The sequence below is a fragment of the Buteo buteo genome, chromosome 26 (genome assembly GCF_964188355.1).
Source record: "Buteo buteo chromosome 26, bButBut1.hap1.1, whole genome shotgun sequence".
Lineage (NCBI taxonomy): Eukaryota > Metazoa > Chordata > Aves > Accipitriformes > Accipitridae > Buteo > Buteo buteo.
Genome location: NC_134196.1, coordinates 1,749,416 through 1,772,555, shown reverse-complemented (window position 1 = coordinate 1,772,555; position 23,140 = coordinate 1,749,416). Strand labels below are relative to the sequence as shown.

At 43.1% G+C, this 23,140-nt stretch overlaps 1 protein-coding gene across 2 annotated transcripts in view; it reads left to right on the top strand.

Moving 5' to 3' along the window:
• Positions 1-23,140, top strand: part of UTP20 (UTP20 small subunit processome component) — a 64,835-nt gene that overhangs the window by 13,082 nt on the left and 28,613 nt on the right. For both annotated transcript variants that reach the window (XR_012654470.1, XM_075057996.1), the window contains exons 14-30: positions 126-214; positions 2,678-2,783; positions 4,022-4,172; positions 4,588-4,650; positions 4,979-5,137; positions 7,305-7,381; positions 8,174-8,253; positions 8,947-9,190; positions 10,154-10,354; positions 12,076-12,166; positions 13,479-13,564; positions 14,128-14,253; positions 14,810-14,976; positions 15,498-15,706; positions 18,725-18,868; positions 21,301-21,380; positions 22,301-22,527. Coding sequence is in view for 1 of the 2 variants with exons in the window: in XM_075057996.1 (XP_074914097.1) it covers positions 126-214; positions 2,678-2,783; positions 4,022-4,172; positions 4,588-4,650; positions 4,979-5,137; positions 7,305-7,381; positions 8,174-8,253; positions 8,947-9,190; positions 10,154-10,354; positions 12,076-12,166; positions 13,479-13,564; positions 14,128-14,253; positions 14,810-14,976; positions 15,498-15,706; positions 18,725-18,868; positions 21,301-21,380; positions 22,301-22,527 (2,300 nt within the window). In the remaining variant the exon portion in view is untranslated. The remainder of the gene's footprint in view (positions 1-125; positions 215-2,677; positions 2,784-4,021; positions 4,173-4,587; positions 4,651-4,978; positions 5,138-7,304; positions 7,382-8,173; positions 8,254-8,946; positions 9,191-10,153; positions 10,355-12,075; positions 12,167-13,478; positions 13,565-14,127; positions 14,254-14,809; positions 14,977-15,497; positions 15,707-18,724; positions 18,869-21,300; positions 21,381-22,300; positions 22,528-23,140) is intronic.

Below are 23,140 nucleotides of genomic sequence, written 5' to 3'. Positions count from 1 at the left end.
CGGGTTTCAAACTTAGGGTGAGCTATCTGTAATTTAATACAAGAAAGATGTGAAAGAAAGCTTTCATATGTGTGTAGGTGTCAGTATAACATAGAGATAAAAGTCTTGCCGTTTATTTTGGACAGACCAATGGACAAAGAAAACATTCTGCCCCGTGTGACAAGTTTTATAGACTCTCTCTTCACAGCCATTGACAAAGGAAGCCTCTGCAAAGGTCAGTTATGGTTATTTCCTGTTTGTTTGGGTTTTGTTGATACCTTAAAAAATATAAAGCAGTTATTCTGATGACACAAAGCATGAAAATGAATAGCATTGGCGTTGTATGCAAATTTATTGACCAGCTCAAGTAAAATTAGAAAAACAAAGCTTGAGAGGAAACGCCCTTCAGGAAACGATTCTGTGTTTGCTGTTCATAATAATAATTGGATGACAGATGTTCTGCAAAGTGGAGGACAGAGATAATTGGGAAGGAAAAGAAGAAAGTGAGAGGAAGAAAAAAAAAGAGAATGGAAATCAATCTAAACCAGGTCCAGGTTGAAGCAGTCAAGTGAAGGAGAGACTATTGACTCACAAGCTCCAATTAGACTATTCCAAGCCTATAGTGCAAAGCTTGGGACATCACCATCTCCAACTGAAGTCACAGCACCAATTCTAAAATGCTGCATTTTTCCTCCAGGCATGGGTGGTCACTGGTTGTCTTCCCTCTCTGGCCAGAAGAAAAATGTTTTAACTGAGCTTGCTTTGGGCAGGGCAGTAGTTAATCTGGGCGATTGCAAGTATTTGGCCTTGTGCCCAAGTATAAGCAAGTATTGAAATGCCCCAGGTTCAGCGTTCATTGTTCTTTGGTTTGAAAGGGCTTGTCTAGAGTCTGGCCTTTTCCCTTTATAATCCCTTTATTAACATTCCTAAATGTATCCGCCAATTGGCTCTGCTTTTTCTTCTCTAGTCATTGTCAAGCATGGTCCTTTTTGATTTAGCCCTTTCTTCTATCCTGTTTGCAGGATTTGCGTGCTATCGTGATTATTTTAGTGGCAATGTACTTATTCTAAAAAAGGAATACCCAAACTTTCTTTTCTTTGGGTCTCATCTTTGGCAACAGTAGTAGCAGCTCTGCACCAGCTCTGTGTGTGTGCAAGAGGCACATTGCTATTTCTACCTTTGCCCATAAGAGAAAAGAAAACAAATGCAACCTCAGTCCTATGCTCCTGCCTCCTATTGTCCCATCCTACACTTCTTTGCTTGATTTTCCTCACCTTCCGCCCAAACTAGGGTTCCTGGACACTTTCTTCATCCTCCAGCATTCTTTCCAGCTCCACGATCTCTACAATTCCTTCACCTCCTACTGGGACTCCAGTCTCCTCTCACTGCCTGTGCAAGGCATACCCCAGCCCCATGCTCCCTATTTGACCTGCCTGGCCTCCGAGGCCTGAGGCAAACTGCAAATCCCAGAACTGGGTGTTTTTCTACAGTTACTGTGGGGTGTAGGGAAGCAGGCTTCTGAACTGGGACAGAGCAACAGCAAGTTACCCCTGGCAGCTGTTCAGGAGTAACTGCCTGTATGCATAGTGCTTACCCTATTGATCATATAAGTGTGTCTATAGCGAGGTGGGAGCTGCTGTCTTTGTCCAGCACAGACGTACTACTACCAAATGGTATGCAGATTACAGCTGGGAACCTGTGCCATTACACTATAGATGCAGAAAGCTTCATCCTGCCATTACTTGTTGTTTCTTCTCCTCTCTTTGAGGAGCTCCTTACGGAGGTTAATGGTGAGCAGGATTCGGCACACACCTGGGGAATCAAGCAACTTGGAGTAAAGGGACGTTTTCAAAGGAATAAACGGGAAATGAATGCTCACTTCCCTTTCTTTTCTGTGGCAGCTGGCAGTGTGTAAGAAAATTACATCCTTTAAAAACTTTCTTTAATTTGCCTGTTTAGGAACAGTGTTTCTTCTGCTTGGGAAGAGACGAAGGAGAGGGGAATTCTTTTTTTTTTTTTTAACAACATACTTCCTAACTTAGGAGTGTTAGGGGAAGGGAATTGCCCTTCCCCTTTCTTGCCTGGAAGGGCTTTCTCTGCTGTGCTCCTGGGAAACCCTCCATCCCTAAAGAAGGCTGAGAGGTTTAGGAAGGAGATGCGATTGCTGTAACAAAATTCAGCAAACCCTCCTTCCATTCACTAACAAATATTCAGTCTTTAAGTACATGGGACAGCTTTGGAGATCTCATACAGTAGCGTGCTGCCAAAGTGCCGAGGTTTATAGGTGCCTGTGTGCTAGCATCAGTATATATTTTTGCTTCTATTTTGCTGCATTGGTATCACTTTGGGTGGCATTTCTTCATTTCTGAGTGCCATTTATAGCATAGAGGTGTCTGAGACTCCTGCTTAGCTCCAGATCTCTGCTCTCTGTGTACACGGGTGCGATGGAAACAGGTGCAAACTGGGAATTGCTCACAGCTTTCAATGCTGGCTTGCTGGAGTAGGCATTTACTTTGATAGCCAGAGGAGCATTTCCGTTATGGGTTATGGTTAGAAAATACACATGCCAGTTCTGGGATCCATATGTTACCCTACTTCTGTGACTCCAGCCATTTCAGGATGGGCAAGCACCATACAAACACAAGTCAGTGAGAGCTGAGTAAATATACAGGCTGTTCTTGTTCTCTCTTTGCTCCAGGAAGCCTGTTTGTGGCCTGCCAAGCTGTAAGTACTCTTCTTAGTTTGGCAGAGTCTTCTGAAATACTCCATTTGTTACCTGTGGAGCGTGTCAAGAGCTTGGTGACGTAAGTAAACTCTGCCTGTTCTGTGATTCTTCGTGATTCTCCTTGGTACGGCTAAGAGTTGACTTTCCCTTTATGTAGGGGCTTGTTAAATTCCTCCTTGTGTGTTGCCTGTCCTGTTATGCTGGCTTGTTGCTTCAGTATTGTGGTTATGTAAGGTAGCAATGTTGTAGGCACTGTTTGTTTGGAGAGCCAGGTAGGTGTAGTGCCTGTTCAGTGGTGTTTTCTCTGCAGATTGAAGCTTTCATAGCCAGCTGCAGGGTAGTGTCAAATACGTTGGTTCTAGTTTTATATAGGAGCACTACACTTAATAACTGTGTGTTACGTTATAATGATAAAAGAGACAGGAACAGCACTTTCTGAGTTGTGTCCAAAGGCTGAACTTCTGCAGTCTGCTGGTGGTGTTGGGATTCCTCCATGTCCTTACATACCCACGTGTGTGCTTGCTCCACAGCGGGAGGAGGTTTTATATGCTCCATTTTATTTATTATAATTCTATTCTACTTATAATTAGCACATATAACTGAGTGGCTGAAGGGATTGAGGGAGACCATTAATCTCTCTCCAGCAAATCCTGCTGAACTTGTCATCTCCCATCACTCTTGGGCTGGAGCATCTCCAAGTCTTTGGTGGCTTGAGCTTCAAAACATCCTGTTCAGTTAGGAAATCATGGTGCCCGCATGTGAGGCACAATGGAGATGAAACAGCTTGCCCAGATAAGGCAGGAAGTCTTGGCAGGGAGCTTCAGTCTAGTGCTCTTCTGCCAGCTTTGGGCTAGGGGTGTGAAACCCGCTTGGAGCAAGGGATGTAAGGTAGCAGAAGGAGGTTTCCCTGTGGGCTGGCAGGATTCCTGGTGCCTCACCTAAGCCTGGATTATTTCTTTTCTGTTGAAGTTGATCACTGACTGGGCACCTGGGCAGTAGCAGCAGCCCTTGTCTGACATGTGCAGATTTGTTTTCTGCAGCTCTGTGTGTGTCGGCCCAGCCTGCTAGCCCCAGCTTGACAAGCCTAATTAATACAAATGGGGAATCTCATGCCTCTTGGGCTGTCACAGGTAATTGGGCTTTGAGGCTGGAAGCCAGCATGCTGGTGAAGTCTGACTTCACCGGTCTGCTGGTGCCAGCAGAGTCTGAAGTCATGTGGAATTTTACCTTAATATTGTTACCATCACTACTGCCTTATTTTCGAGTATCTGTATTGTTGCAGTGCTGTTAGTATGCTAATAAAACACTCTGTTATAGCACTTTCCCTTCAGACCCCTCTGCGTTGCTGTTGGCTGATCTCTATTACACGAGGTTGGCATTGTGTGGCTGCCAGGAACCCCTTTCCCAAGAGAACCTAATGGACTTGTTTGAGAAGTTGCATCCTAATATTTCCACTGGTATTTCCAAGGTAATCTGCTTTTTTGAGCATGTGCAAGATAATTTGTATTTTAACAATGTAATTTAAGTAAACTGAGTTAAATGGCAGAGGCTGACAGGAGAAACATGAGACTGTGTAAAGCTATTCCTTCCATAGTATCTGCTTAGGACTGTGTCCATTTCTAAGAGGCTGCCATGGGTTATGAGTTAACAGAGGTTAACTTTTAGCCCTGCGAGGCTTGCTGCTTCCCTAGAGGTGAATCAGATCAGGAGCCTAATATATTCATTTTGAATTGCCTGCTAGACTACAGGAGCTCATCTGTTTCTCAACTCTAGGAGGAACCTAGCAAAATCAGCCTCCTGTGCAAAACATAAACCTCTATTTAGGTGTGTTTGTAGCCCACGTTCTCCTGCATGCTTCTGACATATGTTTCCCCTTTGGATAGGTCCGGCTATTGACTATTCGAATTCTAAACCATTTTGAGAATCCACCTTCTACACAGATTGAGGTAGGGCTAAAACTTTTCATTTAACACTTCAAAGCCATCTGTGTTTGATGTTGTGTGTGAACTGTTTTCTACGTTGCAGAAACAAAGCGTGTGTCTGGTAGAGGCTGTCCTCTGCTTTTGTGTTTTCGCATTCCAGTTTTATTTCTTTGTGCCCCTGCCTCCTGATGTTTTCAGATGTGTGAGTTTTGGTGCCTAAGTGGTGGAAAACAGAGCAAGTCCCTTGACTTTGTTCTTCCGTCCAAAATGGCTGGGACTCTGTAGTTTTGTTGAAATACCTTTCAAAGAGGAAAGGATACTCTAACAAAATGAATGTCACTTGTTTGTTCAGGGTGATGGCACAGGGGAACTGCAGCCAGTATTTGCCATATTGCTCCAAGCAGAACTTGTGCCAGCAACAGTGAATGATTACAGAGAGAAACTTCTGCATTTGAGGAAACTAAGATGTGATATAGTGCAGTCTGCAATACCAAGTGGATCTTTGCAGGAGGTAAGCAGTTGTCAAAAAGCAGTTGTTGCATTCCTTTATTCCAAGAGAATGTTCTTATTCCATCACATGGATTGCAGAGTTTTTAATAAGAGTTCATCAAAAAATCAATTAGCTCCCAGATTAGGTTTTAGAAAACTTACTTGCTAGTAAGGATCACAGCTCCCATTGTCCTTGGGACTATTGTGTGTAGGGTTTAGGGTTATTCCATCTGGGGTCCGGATGATGGAACACCAATATGATGATCAAAGTAGTAGTAGTTTATTGAGCTTAGCCGATCATTTTTATACAATTCTATAAGTTGTTTAGAAATTCTAATTGGTTGCTGCATGCAAGCATTTGGTGTCCACACGCACAAGCATAAACGGTGATTGGTTACATCGGTACTGTCCACGCGCACAGACGTAAGAAAAGGTTAGTTATACACGCGCATAAACATAGGACATAATTGGCCGTATTAATTAGAGCATGCAAGACTTGTCTTAGTCCAATTGGTCGAGATAAGTCCCTGAATTGAGGTTGTTTGTGCCAAGTTCCCTTTATCGTGGAATGTGCACCTGTGTTTTTCTAATTGGGATCCTTCTTCTTCTATCTTCTTGTTTAGTCTGTTCAAAGCCTTCTAAAGGCGTCTGGAACACTCTTGTGACCATGAGCTACTTTCAGGCCCGATAACTAAGTTCCATATAATTGAACCCTACAATTGTGTTCTCTTGGATACTTAGTAGAAAAACAGTGATATCTAGATAAATGGCCCACAGCCAGATTAATCAGGTTTTGATATCATGGAAAGGAAGGCAAATGATTCCAGGGAGAAGCGAGTCGTGAGCAAATTGAAAACCATGACATTGCCATACCCTCAGCATGGTTGAACATTGGTAGGATTGCCATTGGCCTTTGGAGAGCCTAGCTTCTGGATCTTGCTGCAGGGTGAAAATCTTGCATGCCTGTGACTGTTGAATCTCCTCTGCTGCTGAGCTAAAGGGGACCTTACTTTCTAGATGTTGGAAGAGTCATGATTTTACTAGTTAAATGATTGTTGTCGTTTAACCCCAGCCGGCAACTAAGCAGCACACAGCCGCTTGCTTGCTCCTCCCCGGCCGGATGGGGGTGAGAATTGGAAGGGTAAAAGTGAGAAACCTCGTGGGCTGAGATAAAGACAGTTTCACAGGTAAAGCAAAAACCGTGCACACAAAGCAAAATAGGGAATTCATTCCCCGCTTCCCATGGGCAGGCAGGTGTTCAGCCACCTCCAGGAAAGCAGGGCTCCATCGCGTGTAACTGTTACTTGGGAAGGTAAACACCATCACTCCGAATGTCCTCCCCTTCCTTCGTTTTTTTTCCCCAGCTTTATATGCTGAGCATGAAGTCCTATGGTCTGGAATATCCCTTGGGTCAGTTGGGGTCAGCTGTCCTGGCTGTGTCCCCTCCAGACTCCTTGTGCCCCCCCCCCAGCCTGCTTGCTGGAGGTTTGGGGTGAGAAGCAGAAAAGGCCTTGGCTCGAATGTGTGAGCACTGCTCAGCAGTAAGGAAAACATCCCTGAAGTACCAACACTGTTTCCAGCACAAATCCAAAACATAGCCCCATACTAGCTACTGTGAAGAAAATTAAAGCTACCCCAGCCAAACCCAGCAAAATTATCATGGATTTGGTGGGAGGGGTTTTTTAATTATTTTTCTGGCTGTTGCTGTACCTGTATAATTTTTTTACCTTGACTTGTAAGCTCCTGTGAGGAAGGGTTGTAGGTCAGTCCTACTGCATGTAGGTCAGCAAGGTGCCAGTCCAGAGGACATGCTTCTAGGCCTACTGCAATGAAGGCTCTTCAGGGCAAACTTTCCTCTTTCTGAGGTCCTTAATGCTGCTATGGGATCCCCGAAGTTTGAGGGGGAGGCAGGCGATCCAGATCATCTGCTGTGCTGAACTGTTTTTTGCACATTCATGGTATGTAGGTGTGATGACTAGATCTCAGTGCAGCTTACAGTAAATAGGGTATAGATTTCCTCATGCAGCTATGAGACAAAGATGTGTGGCTTGCTTCATTACTTGTAGTACTTCTGAGGACTTCTTTGATCAAAGTTTCCTCTGCGAGAGGAAGAAAGGTTAGAGGAGGTCGGTTGGTCTTTAACTATCGTTTTTTACATCTCAACAAGATGGTATTGTATGCCATTCTAGGTGCCTCTTCGGTATTTGCTGGGAATGCTTTACATTAACTTCAGCCCTCTCTGGGATCCTGTAATTGAACTCGTAACGTGAGTATATGCAGTTGGATGCTGCAATCTGTGGTTGTCTCACAGAACATACCTTCTATTGTTCTGTACACAAAAGCTGAGGTAAAAATACCCGATTTGGAGAGATCTGTGCATGAGAACCTTCATATGAAATCTTCTGAAACTAATTTGATCTCTCAAATAAATCACAACCTGTGCAGACTCTTGCTTTTTAACTTAGTTTCTGATTTTTCTTACTATTAAAGGGAACTTGTAACAAATATGGTCAAATAGCATCAGAGTTTTGACTCAAAGGTAGCAGGATTTGATTAGTATTTCACAAATGCTTAAAGGAGCGAGAAGTCCCTCTCAGTTTCCCCGTCTCAGGTGTCTGCTTTCAGCATGACTTATCTTCTTGTTTTTTCCCCTCTGCTGTATGATTAAAAAGGATGGGATTTCCCCCTTCAAACTAGTGAATTAATAAAAAAAATATTAAACCAGGTCTTCGAAAGATGGGTCCATGCTAATTCTTCCTTTGGTTCTATATGATGTTACTGTATAGAAGTCAGTAGAAGGCTTGAGAACATTTTTACTCAATTTGAGTTCATTTGAAGTCATGAGGTACAACCAGATTATTTTAATAACAATTGACATTTGGGATCCAGGAGTAACGGCAAGGAAGTGCTACAGCTGTATTGTGGAGATGTCCTGTCTTCGGACACCCACATTGAAGCAGTGATCAAAGGCTCTGATTGTGTTAGTTGTTAACTTGCCTAGTGACGTATGACTTTTTTTATTTTCTTTTTAATTTTGTGCTGTCTTATGCTTTTCTAGTTCTTATGCAAAGGAAATGGAGAATAAACAGTTCTGGAAGGTCTTATATGAACATTTGGAGAGGGCTGCTACCTATGCTGGTAAGTTATGGATCCTAAATCTTATTATGACAGTAACCCAGCTAATTGTGAATGACATGACTGCGTTTTTATGTGCCCCAAATTTACATATGATGGGGGAATTCAGAACCAGGGCTCTTGACTACCAGTGTCGTGTCCAGGACAGGAATGGAGAGGCCTGGGAGAAGTCAGTGTCTTCTCCTGTCCTAAACACCAAGAAGTATATAGAAAAGGCACCTGCATTACAGGAGGGAGTTGCAGGTTGCAGGAAGCCATGCAGCAGTTTCATTCCTGCTTAAGGCTGGCTCTGCCCAGACTGATCAGGAGCAATGACAAAACCTGTATAATGGGGCTGACCATCTTTCTGCTGCATAGATTCAGTGGAATTCCTGCAAACAGTGTCTGTCTTGGGTGTGCTCTTGAGGTTTAGCTATGGGTGTATGGAATCGATGATTTCATGATAGAGCCATAAGCATGCAGCCATTTGTGGCCTTCTGTGTTATTCAAGAGAACTGAGCTTAATTGACACGCATCAGGGCTGTAAGGCATCCTAGAATACTTTCTAAGCAATGCAGGTCTTTCAGGTCAGTGTTAAATACAGTTGTCTGAGCAGGTACCTGTCCCCAAAAGTATTACTTATGTAACGGGGGACTGATCCCTTGCTAGTGGTGATAATGAAGTAACCTGAAGAGATTTTCTTCATCTGTTCTGTAGAAATGGAGCTGCAAAATGAATTAGATGAACAGGAAGAAAGCATTGCTGAAACAGAAAGCAAGAAGATGCCAGAAGGAGGGGTGGGGACTGTCTTCCTGGAGCAGCTGAGGACTAGAACAGATTGCAGTGAGCGGCTGGACCACACAAACTTCCGTTTTCTACTGTGGAAAGCACTGGATAAGTTTCCAGACAGAGTGGAGCCTAGGTCGAGGGAACTTTCCCCACTTCTTTTAAGATTTATTAGGTAAGTAAGATTTATTTTTCATTTGAGAGGACACATTGCTCTCAGTGTGTTGCTGAGCTTTAAGACTATGATTATCCCATTATAGACTTTATTTCCTGAATGCATGGCTGATGAGATGTCTCTTTCCAGTTAAGATAACCTTTTGATTGAAATGTGGATGCTGTTAGAAACATCACACAAGAAGCAGGCTGAAATTAAACTGGCAGTACATTTCTGCTGCTTAGTCTCTCATTTATTGACTTGCCACTGTCACAGACTCATTACACCATTAGAGAGTGATTTCAGTAGAAATAAAGTAACTTTTTTTAAAAATGAAAATACATTTTAATATGGAATCACAGAAGACCAAAATATTTTCCCTCAAGATGGGGAAAATACTGGTTTTGTTAGAGGCTGATTGAATTTCCTGCTCCTGGAGGGAGAGAAGTGGTGTGCTTGCATGTGTGCGCATATCAGATAGTATGATGCATGTGGGGTCGATGTGATCTTATGGCAGGGGAAGGTTTCTGATACTCCTTTTCTATGATGAGAAAAGCTATGTTTTGCTTGCCTTCCTGGAAAAATTGAACCATATTGTAGTAGGTTAGTTTCCTCACTTACTCTCACACTGCCATACTCACTGTTCACCTGCCCACTCAAGCAAACACAACCCCCATGCCCTCCACAGAACCTCTTTACAGACCTCTAGTAATTCAGTGATTCATGTCTCTTTTCCTTTCCACCAGGTAACTCCAGTCTCCTTTAATATATTTGGTCACTGCCTTATATCTCTAACTTGTAGGCAAAGAAGCGTATACTTACTGAAATACACTTCTTTGGGAATTTTTAGCCATATAGTCTCGCACGACACAGTGCCATTAACGATGAGAATGGTGGATTGTGGAGTTTTTAGTTGTTCTTGCCCTGAAACCCTGAAAAATGCTATGCTGCTTAATTCCTTCCTTCTTTCTTTTTTAAACACAGAAATGAGTACTACCCAGCAGATTCATTAGTGGCTCCATCTCAGGATCTTAGAAAGAAAACTAGTGGTACAGTAGCAACAAAAGAAATACCTGCTGAAGAGGTCAATGATGCTGCTATGGAGGAGGAGGAAGAAGAAAAGGAAGAAGGGGAACAGATTACTGTAGGACTACTGAAAAAGAAAACAAGAAGAGCTGCTGCTAAGTGAGTATTTTTTTAGTTTTCCCTTGCTAGTGCTCTCATGGAAAGGCAGATTCAGTAGCTCATGTTGAGATAAAAGCTATGTTTTTATATATATTCATTTTTCTTCTTTTGCTTGCAGTTCATAACTTTTCAGTGGATTATAAGCACTTGAGAGTCAGAAACTGCCTGCACAGTACTAAACATCCAAAGACCCTGCCCAGGCTTTATCATTATCTCATTATCTGCTGACAGTCTGTGGTTTGTGTTACTTTAAGCAAAAATTATGTGGTATTCTGAAGCGATTCTGAAGTTTTCAGAGGTCATTGTACCTGCATTCCCCTGGCTTCTCTGTGTGGATCTGTTGGTCTTTTAAAACCACGAGCATTGCCAAACACTTCAAAAAATGAGACTATTCAATTAGGTATTTTAATATTGGGATTCTGCCATTGCCTACCTGTTAGAAATCTTTTTCCCAGTCGTCGTCTTAGGGACAAAGATTTTTATTTGGTGGTGGTTTAGACTGAACCTACATGCCATTGTAATGTCATTGTTTGCAGTGCAGAATACATGGAGAAAGTGACTCTTCGTATGAACTCTCCACAATTTGTCTAATCAGAGTCTTTTTACCCTGGTGACCTCTATCAAATGTCCATTACAAATACAGCATAAAGATTTGTAGTTTGCCACTTTTTCTGCAAAGGATGGCCCTTGTAATGACAGAGAACTTCAAAATGTCACCTTGCATGTTGGAACACGACAAGTATTTGATATGTAACCTGAATTGTCATTTAATCCCAGGTGTCTTACAGGTGTTTCATTTTGTTCCCACATTCTGGCTTGTATCTGTAAATTAGCAGGAATTAAAATACAGTGACAGTCCAAGTTTTTTGGTTTTTTTTTTGTTTTTCTTTTCAACCTCCATCTCAAAATGTCCATGTGCTGAAGTGGAACATTAGTTTCTGGTAGCAGTAACAAAGGCATAAAAGATTTACCGGAGGTGTGTTAATGAGTTCTGGACTGACCTCCCTTTGCCTTCACCCTGGACAGTTCACGCAGTCAGCCCTGTGCCGCGGTAGGAGAGCTCTGGTGGGGCTGCACCCCGTGGCCTAGGAGGTCTGGCTGAGGCAGCAGGAGGACCCACGCCTGCCTCAAACTCGGCGTGGGGTTGCTGGAAGGTGTTGTACTCGTCCTGTCCTTCGGCCGAGCCCATGGGGGAGAGTGGCCCAGCTGAGTGTCTGGAGAGTTCAGTGTAAACTACCAGGGGGAGCAGCTGGACGAGGACAGCCTCTGCCAGCCCCACAGCGCATATGGTAGAGGAGATCTCACACCTTCCTTATCCTGGTCATCTCTCTCCTCTCCCACAAAGTGGACATAGGGCAGATGTGGGATGACACAGCCACTTCTAGAGGAACTGAGTCCTATCTGTGCTTGCAGCCCAGCATAAGTTCAGCACAGTCTGCATCCTGGCTGTTTGTATTCCTTTCTCGTCAAAAGCTGAGCCCATCTAGAGCTTCTCTGTGCAGTGAAGTGACAGCTGGAAAGGGCTGCTTAGGAGAGGGAACAAGATAATTCTCACTGTGTCTCTGAAATGGAGGCCTGTAGACTAGGGATCCTCTTGTGTGGTATTTTTTTTTTCTTTCTTGTTAATCAGTTTTAATAAAAGGTCTCCATTTGTTTATGATAATGCAGGATTCTCTCTTCTGGTCATTTAAAAAAAAATTTTTTTTTGTTTGGTTTTACAGGCAACTAATAGCCCACTTACAAGTTTTCTCTAAATTCTCGAATCCTCGTGCGTTGTATCTGGAGCAGAAGTTGAACGCATTATATACCCAGGTGATGCTATTTGCTGGCTTTTAGAATTACTGCTGATAAGTGAACTCATTGTTATTTGAATGCAGTGTCTGAGACAGCAGAAGCCTGTCACTTTCTGAACCCAGGCATGATAGCTGAAAAAGGAGCTGTCGTTGAGAGGGCTTCCTAGCAGGCTTCACTTGATATGAGCCCCTTTAGCAAAGACCTGCGGGAGATACCTGGCTTAGTTTGTCAGGAGTGGCTCATGCAAACAGATCTGGCACAGACAAGTGGTAGTCTTTGGCAAGGTGGAGGAGTGGCTGTAGAGGGAGTCTGTTCCATTTGTGCGGCAGGATCTGGAAGAGGATTTTGAATCCAACGCTTGGCAAAGACCCAAGGAGATTTGTCCTTCTCCTACAGTGTTGTATGTACAGAGAGTAGGGTCAGTGTGAACAACGGATCATTTTGCATCAAATAAAGAAAACAGAATTTGTTCCTGAAGAATACTCAGTTTGATAAGATTCCTTTTTGAGGGATTTCCCTGAAGGGATTGTGAAAAATAGGACTCTGAAGAGGGATTGTAAGTCTTTATCCTACACTCCTTAAAAGGGTGTTTTATTAATTTTACTAGGTTTTCTTGGTTCCTGATTTGTGGATTTGTTGAGATCATTAGGGTTTGCTCTAATTGTTCCCAATTTGTGTTCCCTGAGGCTGCGGTCAGTGGGCTGTAGAACTGTACTAAGTGGCATGAACTTGTTAGTTCCCTGGGTTTCATCTGGTACCTGGTGTGGGAGTTGGAAGGTCCATTCATTAGTCCCCAGATTTGAGAATCTCTAAAGAACATCCACTCTGTTTCAGTCAACCTCAGAGTTTTGCTTCGGAAAAGAGTTGGTCCATGTGTTTGCTTTTATTCTTACAAAAATATTGAACAGATGTGTAAAGGTCGAAACAGTGTGTGAAGAACAGCCTGACATAAGAAGAGAGATTACTTTATCACTTACTGGTTTGGGTAGCCTGCTTTTTAATCCGGTCTTCCCAAATACATAACTGGTAACTGGTTTTGGAGGTTGAAAACGCAAGCTGACGGTGGTCCAAAAGACAATTACAAAAACCCAAATATTATAACTATCCTATGTAGATGGGGGGGAAGTATATATGAGTTACCAGCAGCTGTGTCCACTTTTTATGAGTGACTGTTGTGTATTCACATCTTGGCTTTATACTGGCAACACATACATTCTGTTTCATTTTGATAAGTTAGTCCATGACCTTGGATCCTTTGGGTTGTTTCACTATTTTCAATAGGGACTCAACTCTAGATAGAGACTCAACTTCTTTCTTTCGTCATTTGCAGTTACTGTCCCATCAAGATCAAAGTGTACAGAGAATAGCTCTTGACTGTATAATGACATACAAGCATCCTCATCTACTGCCATACAGGTAAAAGCTTTTATATTATTTTAGCATCTGTGAATGAGCCTGCTGTCATATCAGAAGCCTGCTTGGGGTCAGTTGCCTCGAAGAGAGATCCTTCCCTGTATTTGTTGAAGACGTATGTATAAATTTTAATTTTAGCCAGCTGTATATTTCCTATGTAAAATGAAATAATAAGGTCTTGAGGTTGGTCAGTGTCTCTTTTTGGTTTTCAGGAAAATGGCATCGCTTTCATTCTGTCCCAGAATAGTGTGTGCTTAGTAGTTGCATCATTTTCAAAGGGGTCTTTTGTAGTGGTGAGTCATAAACACCCAAAGTGACAGCATAAAAACTGTAGTTTGTGTTTGAATAATCGCTTCAGAATATGTCCAGGAGGTACTTTGCTACATAATTAGCTTGAACTTGCTGGGGTTTAAAATATTTTCTGATAAAAGAGTGGGAACATAGTACTTTAATATTTTATATACAGCATAGATTAGATAGGTAGGTAATTAGGTATAGATGCATGTGTGTGTGTCTGTTTATTTTTGTAACCCTACCTGCCCTCAAATAATGTTTATTATTCTCAGGGAGAATTTGCAAAGGCTACTGGAGGACAAGAGTTTTAAAGAAGAAATAGTCCACTTCAGTATTTCTGAGGAGACCGCAGTGGTAAAAATGGAGCATCGACCAGATCTCATCCCTGTTCTTATGAGGTGTGTCATGAAGTGTGGGTTTAAAAGTTTCATGTCAAAGTAGCATGAGCAGAGATGTAAAGCTGCTGCTTCTCGTTTTAAACAGTTGAGATAAACCTATGGTTAATGATATGGTTTGATGACTTAGTTTGTGATGTTCTGTATGGTTTCCTTATTAACACATTTATGTAATGTGTTATGCAAATGGTGTTTTCTTTAAAAACAGCATTTTGGTAAATACTGTTTCTGCTGTGGCTTACAGAGAACTGTGAGAACATTTCAGTTCACCGAGTATTGCCACTTATTTTTATTAAGATATAGTGATGCAAGTTGTGCAGATAACTAGTTTTATACCTGAAGTCTCCAGCAAAGCTTCCATTGTAGTAGCAGAAGCTGATCTTTCACTGGGATGGTTTTGGGCAATGTGTAGTAATTCAGTGGAGACCCTGAAGAGGGGACTTCCACTCAGCTTGTTCTCGCTAGAGAATATTTTATATGGAGTTTCTCCTGCAGAATAAGAGGCTAGGAAGCAGATGGCTTGCTGAAAGCTAATGCAACCTCTTTTTGGCTCTTGAAGAATTCTCTATGGCAGAATGAGAAACAAAACAGGGAGCAAAACGCAGGGCAAGTCTTCGGCGGGCACTCGCATGTCAATCGTTCTGCGATTTCTTGCCGGCTCACTGCCAGAAGAGATACGGATGTTCTTGGATCTACTCTTTGAAGCTGTGAAGCAATTCAGTAATGGTAGGTACAGGCAGTAGAACCTGGGGGTATGCTACTTCCTGACCTGTAGAGATGTGGGAGGTTAAATATGTTCAGTACTGTTATGTGCTTCAGTTTGTCTCTAACAGTGCCTTGGAAGGATGAAAGTAAACTTCTGCTAAGGACTGAGATTCCCTTGAGTTTTTTCTTACAAAGCACGATTGCTCTGTTTTACAGGTTCAAGGTCAGAAGAACTTAATGACTGCCACAGCTGTGCAAGTAAGCTGTAGCAGGCCAGGAATGAGCAATTGCTGGCATTGTAAGCTAGCCTGCATGTGATGGCAATAAACAAAGGTTGTAAAGTGCTCTGATACTGTAGCAGTGGGAGATGTCTGAGTGTCAGAGAGAGATGGATACCTAGAGCTGTCCTTATGTAAAAAGCTGAATGTGAGGATCTGCAATTTAGGGCCAGATGATACTATTTTTCACAGAAAATTATTTTTGGTAGTGAATATCTTCATGGGGCTTCTCTAGATAAGTTGCTGTCCCTTTGCCTGTTGCAGGGCCTTGCCAGACTGCAGTGCTTCGAAGTATGTCAGAGCTGGATTTAGCTAAAGTCCTGCCTCTTGGGCGTCAGCATAGCCTCTTCAATGGTCTCGAAGTTGTGTTGAAAAACATGGGACATTTGATCCATCAGTACCTGCCTGAAATTCTACAGATTCTGCTCTGCATGACGGCTGTGGTATCCTGCATCCTCCAGCAAAGAGAGAAGGTACAATATATGCAAATGATATACAAACAAACATGTAAATTAAATTCCTTTCCCTCCTCCTCCCCTTAGCTTGCACATGTACACACACCTTCGCTGGTTCAGGTAAAGATAAGTTTAATGCCAGCATGGAGTGAAGTTTAGCAATTAGATGTCTGTCGAAACAGAGGCCAATGATACTTGTCTGAAAGTGCTACAGGGCTCAGGTAGTGCAGGCAGATTAAATGTATTTGGAAAGCTGCTTTGGACTGCATTTTTGTTTGAGTTACTGAAGAGAGAGTTGGAGGTGACCTCTGTGCGTTGCTACCTGCCTGCTCTGTGGAGAGATGGGTGTGAGGGGCAGCTAAGTGATTTGTTGTAAGGATGTAACAAGATTCTATGGCTGGAAGTTGAAATTGGCCTTAAAGATGTAGTTGCTTGGCTGCAAGGATAAAACATATCAGCAGGGGAAGGAGAGGATTTAAAGTTCCTTGCCTGAGGACTTTAGAGCAAAACATCTTTGAGGTGTTTTGTTGCAGTGCTAGACCCCAGGGGAACTCAGCATTGTGGATGATCACAGTGATTATCTACAGTGACTGTCTCCTGTCATGACACACAGGGACAACATGGCTACCAGCCATGCTTTCAGCACACTAGAAGCATATTCAGCTCTGTATCAGGAGTAATCATGCTAATCCAGTGTCACGATTTGGGTTTCAGCCAGGTATCTGCAGAGCACTGTGAATGTGTTTTCCCTTGCTGTGCAATGGTTGTACGTGCAGAAAGGGTCAGATGAGGAAAACATTCTGTTAAAGATTGGCTTCACCTAAAGATGGGGTATGTTGGCTTACTGCTGCCCTGTGCCCAGGACAGCAGCACAGAGATCCCTGAGCTCTAGCTCAGCCAGCTCAAGGGGGTCTGTTGCCAGCTGTTAGGAAACTATGACATTGAGCCAGGCTTTTCTATCTTTCTGAAACCAGTGCCTTTGCCAGGCTTCAGTCCAAATAGGAAAAGGAAAACTCGTCTGGTCCGGTGATTGTATATTAGGTGTGAAACAAGCAAACTGCACAGTCATCATCATCGCTGAGGTGTTGAAAGGAATTATGTGATGATAGACTGAGCAAGTGGTGTGTTGAAAGTAATTCTGTGATGGTAGACTGAGCAAGTGGTGTTAGGTAACGAATGTTTTGTCACCGTGCACGTGTGTTCTTGCCAAGACCCATCTGTGAGCATTCGAGGTTAGAACTTGCCTTGGAAACAGTCCATCAGACACGGCATCCAAGGTCCCATAGTTGCCTGCAGGCTGCACAGAACCTTGCAACTGTCTTCATTTATGAAGGGGGTAAGCAAACTTTAGGACAGCAGCATCCCATAGTCTGACTTAAGCAATGGATTGCATGTGCCTACATGTTTTAAACTGGGAAGGAGTTTTAAAAGCTGCTTCATTCATCGCTGGGATAGTCACGTTTTGCCACAGTTACTACGGTAATCCTGTCATCATTATGTAATGTGCGGAGTGACAGTCTGTCATTTGTCTGAACTTAATTTAGCACTTCATTAGCCCATGAGATGTTAAAAGCTCAAGGAAGAGTGTGAGAAATCTGTTTATCTTGGCTAATGATTAGAAGACATTCTTGGAATTTGAGAGTAATTTATTGCAGGCTGATACTGCCTGGAGAGTTAAACATCAACTTTGACCGTTTTAAGCCAAATTATTCATTTACCATTTCCTACTTATTGTGTTCAGCATTGAGTTTCTTTGTCCTCTCAAAGACTCAATCTCAGAGCACTGCTCTTATGGCGATTGAACAGTGGGAGGCCCAAAATTATTTCAGTTGGGTGTCACCGTGAGCAATAGCAGCCTGGTTTGTGCTTTCTTTGGCCCCTCAAGCAGCTCGTTTGCTGCCTGGAAGCTGATTGCACACCTTTAGTACACATTCAGCCCAACCTAAGAGGTCCTGGGCAAGAGTTTGGTACATTTTCCACCATCTTGTCTTTGTCTTTTTACCTGTGATTTTAGGTGTAAAGGGGGTATAGAAGTGTATTGCATGGTAGAGGGTAGTGTCTTCAGAAGTCCATAGGTATATCAGATGAAAAAATTGTGATGTCTTTCAGTGAGGCTTTGACACCAAAGCTGCTTTGCAAAATAAGAGATGTAAGTGTTTATTCTGTTTGGGGGATCGTGATATGTACCGGAGACTCTGAGGAATGCAAGAGATAGGTCCAGTCTTGGACAGCAGCCTTTATTTGCTCTGATGTGGCTCTGTTGTTTCTGAGACTGGAGTTCAGTACCTCTGCACTGGGGAGCTACCTCATGTTTGTGCTGTGAGCTGCATTGCACAGTATGGAAGCATTTTAGGTTACTCAAGTCAGGACTCTTCTCGGGGAGAAGAGTCAGAATGCAGCAGTGCATGAATAACTTCATGATTAGCTGTGTGGCTGATTTTCTTACTGAAGTATTTTCCCCAAGAAGGGCTATGGAATGTAACTGCTAAATGGGTACAGGAAGCATCCTCCTGTAACCAAATGCTATACTCCTCCCCTGCGCTGCTGGAGGAAGTGATTCATATTCTTGCCTTCTCTACTTCTCCCCCTTCTCCTTGTCTGTTGATTTATTTTCTTCCCAGTAGATTTCAGTGTGCAAAGTACAACTCCGTTTTTGAGAGCTGATTTGGGTCCTTTCCTGTGCAAAAGAGAATTATTTAAGTGTCAGGACTGGAAATTTAACTGTGGTGTAGCTTTCTGCATTTTGTCCAAAAAGGGCAGATGCTACTGCAAACCTGTCAGCATGGATTTTCATGAGCTGAAGGAGTCCTGTGTAACTGACTCAGTGCAGGAATAGGCACCTCTTAGAAAAATTGAGGTCAGCTGTGAGAGGTAGATTGCTACTGTGAACAAGTTACAGGAGAAAACAGAAGAACACTGTGATAGTTCCAGCAAAGGTTGTATCTGTGGTCAATGAATTGCTGTATTTAATTTCAGAGAAAATAGTTAGTAGTTGTTCTGCAAAGGTCTTACTGGGGTTTTGTTTTGTTTTTACAGGTCCAGCCTAGGTTGATTAATCCACTGAAGAATTTGAGACGTCTTGGACTCAAGCTTGTGGCAGAGTTTTTTTCTGATTATGAGACCTACAGCTTTAGTGTGGAAGAGATTGATGCAGTTTTCCATGCAGTTGTATGGCCTCAGGTAAGTATTTCTTGTTCTTTCAAACAGCTTGTGTATAACATACACCATTCGGAGAACTCCAGCTACACTGGAGTCCATCATGTCAGCTATGACCGTCACAAGATTGGATGCGGCCTCAGACAGATTCTGGCATTCTGATGTGTCTCTGTAAGGCCATTTTCTTGGCTCATGTCTGATTTGTCCTGGAAGAATCTAATCATAGGCTGAAGTACAAATTAATTCATCTGAATAAAATGGATGCCATTTCTTTGTTCTTTAAGCACAGAAGCAAACTTCTTCCCTGGATGCTTCAGGGAAGCAAAGTAATACTAGTCAGTTCTAGGTGCACTTTGTTACTTTTCTGTGAGATGGTTATTGGGCCTGTGGTAGGGGACTCTTGAAACAAGTGCTGCTGCAGGAAAAGAAGGACCCAGCAGGGTCTGTCAGTGGGCTGTGTGCTCTTGTACCTGCTTGCTGGGAGTCCCGTTTGAGCACAGTGACAAAGCACAGGGTTGTGGCCTTCATCAGAGAAATTCAGATCACCTCTGAGTTGGGAAGATGCGCTATTGTGAGGGGAAGAGAGAACACACAGTATTAAAAATGAGATTCTGCTGGTGGTGTTGGTGCACTGGGCTCTGAGGTTATCAGGGAATGCCTGTGCTGGGTTGTCTCTGCTCTAAAGGCAGTCGCCTCCACCCAAAGGGTAACCGAGCGAGATGGGCTGACTTCAACGGAGCTCTTCCACTGAGGTTTTTGAGGTATCCAAATGTCCAACTTCCTTGCAGCAAAAAAGCCTGTCAGAGAGCACCAGGAGTAACTGCTGTGGTCTAGGAAACCCCAGATCTCTAAACATTGTGTTTGTTTACTCCTACCCTGTTTCTCTGCTCTACCAGTAACAACATGTGATGTGTAGTATGTATATGTGGACAAACAGTACATAAAATCGTTTCAGGCCGTGCATATAGCTCTCTATTTCACTGTGCTGAGCACCAGAGAGTTTTATGTTCCTGGTTTGTCCATGGAGTCTTTTCAAGGCCAGGGTGCCACATGGGCAAAGCAGTGAACATTTACTGCAGTCCCAGAGCAGTTCAAGCATGTGGTTCGGGCTTTAAGTCAGCAAAGCAGTTAATGCTTTCGGGGAGTATTGTGTTTGGAAATGCTAAGTAAATCTGAACAAGATGTAAAATTGTTGTTAAATAGTTGTAAGTCCTGTTGTCCTTATCAATGTCAGGAAGACAGAGCTGGTTTTGGAGCTTGGATGGTAGTGTGATCCAGAAGCTCCCTCTAAAGGCAGTCTCTACTGGTGAACTGCAGGAAGATTTGGTTTTGGCAGAAGAGTCATTTGACTTGTGTGCTTTCCTTTTTTAAGGCTATGGAACTGAGGTGTATAAAAATTCCTGGAGAGGGAAAATTGTTTTAAGCCTGTTGTACTTGGAACTGGAGTTTGCTGCCCTTCATACCCCAGGAATTTGCTGCAGAGGCTCAATATCTTTAGCCTGCACAGCAGCATTCCTGCAGGATTGGATTAACGGTTTACTCTTCATTGTACAGCATTCAGAAAAGCTCTGTTTTATGCACAGCAATAACATTACCAGCCTTTGGGGGCAGGAGAAGAAGCTTTCTAAGACCCTGGTTGTGATGGTCAGACCTGCTTTCTTTTCTGTTATGTGCAGGCCTTGAGCCCAGACTGAGCTAGTCCAAACCCCACATGCGCCATTCTGGCTATTGCCACCAAATGCACTGGAGCATTCCCTGCCTGTGTGTTCACTAGCAGTGCCCTGCTGACAGTCCAGCTGTGGTCAGGGTGGAAATCCAGCTGTGTGACTTGCGTGCAGCCTGTTGGGTTGCAGAGTGGCAGAGAGGAGGGAGCCAGACCTGAGCACTGGGTCTCTTTTGCCTGTGTCCAGTCATGTGAAGGAGCAGCAGCTACTGTGTAGGGCTGAGGCTGGGCAACTCTTAGGTGGAGTGGTTTTGGACACAGAACCCTGTTAGGAGATCCCATTCCTGGGGTGCAGTGCAGTGCTCGAACCTCTCCTTGAGCGGAGGGGGTGCTTTTATAGCAGCAAGGCCATGGAGACACAGAGCAGATGCTGGAATGGGAGGTGCTGCGGCCACGGCATAGGAAGAGTGGGAGGACTGAGGTTTGGGTGTTGCGCTTGAGATCTTGTAGGTATGTCTGGGAGAGGTTGTTAGGTCTCTGCAGCAAATGTGAGGCTCCATGGGGAGCCAGTTTCAAGGGGAGGGCAAATATGGTAGCTGGAATAGTGTATAAATACAAGTAAGATAATCTAAGAGTGATTCCACAAGTACTGAGGAAGCTGGAAAAATGATGATGAAATCACTTTCTAAAAAAGGTAAACTATGGATTGTAGTGAGGTCTTTGTTAGAGGTGAGGTTTTTAAGTGGCTTTACCTACTCGTGTTGTATTGGTATCTGATTTTTATCTCCTTTAGGTCTGCAGGTTGGCTTCAGAGAGTCAGTATTCTCCAACTTTTCTGCTCAAACTCATTCACACATGGAGTAAGAATCCCAGGTAAGTGTTCTCCTCACAAAGAGGCATAAGTACTTCTCCTGAGTACACGAAATTCAAGGAAGAGAGAGCACACTAACAGGTTATGAATAATTGTGTCAGAACTTATATTTTCTTTTTCCATTAGGCCATTATTCTTTTGATAGTAGTCCAGATGCAGTTGGGAAGCTTTCCAATTTATGCAGTTACTCTCTTTTTAGTGGGCTGCTTTTCCCATATATTAACAACTTAAGCACATATGTAGCCCCAAACCAGCTGACAGGTGAGGAGGAGGGCTGACTTCTTAGAATATGTCCATGTGTTGACCAATGACTTCTTAGTCTTAGCAGGTGCCAAGTCAGTTTTACAATATATAATTTCATTCATGTTTTTTGATTCCCTATTTCTTTCTATTTTATGAAAGAATGTGGGCACGTTCAGCACAGAATCTGTGACTGAGATTCTGATACTGAAAGTTGTAGGAGAGGTTTTTTTTGATGCAGACACTGTGAAAAATTCCAGCTCGGCTGTCTTGAGTGATTTTTGCCTTTTCCACAGACTCACTGCTTTTCCTTTGCTAGGAAGATTCAGTATCTGTTTTAAGACACATAATTTGTAGGCATGAAGAACTTGTATACAAACTTCTGTAAAAAGATGGTCTTGGATCATTAGGTTAGGAGCAAACTAACAGAAGACTTGGACAAACATCTATGGAGAAAGGGTTAGGTTTAGATGATGCTATCTTGAAGCAAGAAAAGGGACCTGATGACCTCTCAACCTCCCTTCATTCTATTTTTCATGACGTTGTTCATTTTTTGGGCTTTTTCCTTGTTTGAAGTAGCAGATAGTCATTATCTTTTGGTGTGACTTTTTGCACAAAAGAATTATATATAAAGTTCTGAACTTAAATTTTCAGCCAGCCTTTTTTATAATCTTTCTCTCAGGTATTTCCCCTTGCTGGCCAAGCAACAGCCAGATCACCCGGAGTGTGATATACTGTCAAATGTGTTTGCTGTGCTGTCAGCCAAGAATCTGTCTGAGGCCACATCCAGTCTTGTGATGGACATAGCTGATAGCCTTCTCAACAGCCCAGATTTTGAACCCACTGAGCAGGTTTCCAGTTTGAGCGTGACTGACTGTGTTGTCATGGTCACTGGAGACATGACAGAAGGTATGCCTGCGTAAGAGTCGTGAGAGGCCTGTTGGGTGCTTTGGATGGAGGTGTTAGATTATGATGAGGTTGTCTTTGCACTGGCTGAGAATACCAGGGAAGGAGACCTCCCAGTGGAGTGGAAACGTCAGTGTACAAATTTGTCTTGACATGCTAAAAAACTGTAAAGTCCTGCTTGTCTAATGACTGTTGAGATCCACATTTGAGTGTCAGGGTCCTGAGCATGGAGAAATTCCTTATGAAGAAGGAAAATGTTTGTGGTGTTGACCTGTTTTGTCTGTGAAGCTTTGACTGATATGATAACTTTAAGAGCTGCATCACTGACTTGACCCTGAGCCTAGCATCAAGTTTTATATAAAGGCTTACTCCCCATATGCACGTGATCATGTATCACTTTCATGTTTAGTCTGTGCTCCCTGACAAGAAAGATCTGCCATTGATTCCTTTTATCTTTGAGTGGTAGTAGACAGGAGGGGGTGGTGGTGTGCTGTGTTTGATGCTGTGGAGCCATCTTTCACCTGCAACACTCAAAGGTAGTGGAAAGAAGACCACTTACTGCTGTGCCCTTGTTATGGCAGCTTTGATTTGCACAAGAGGTTGGTGGTAGAGTAAA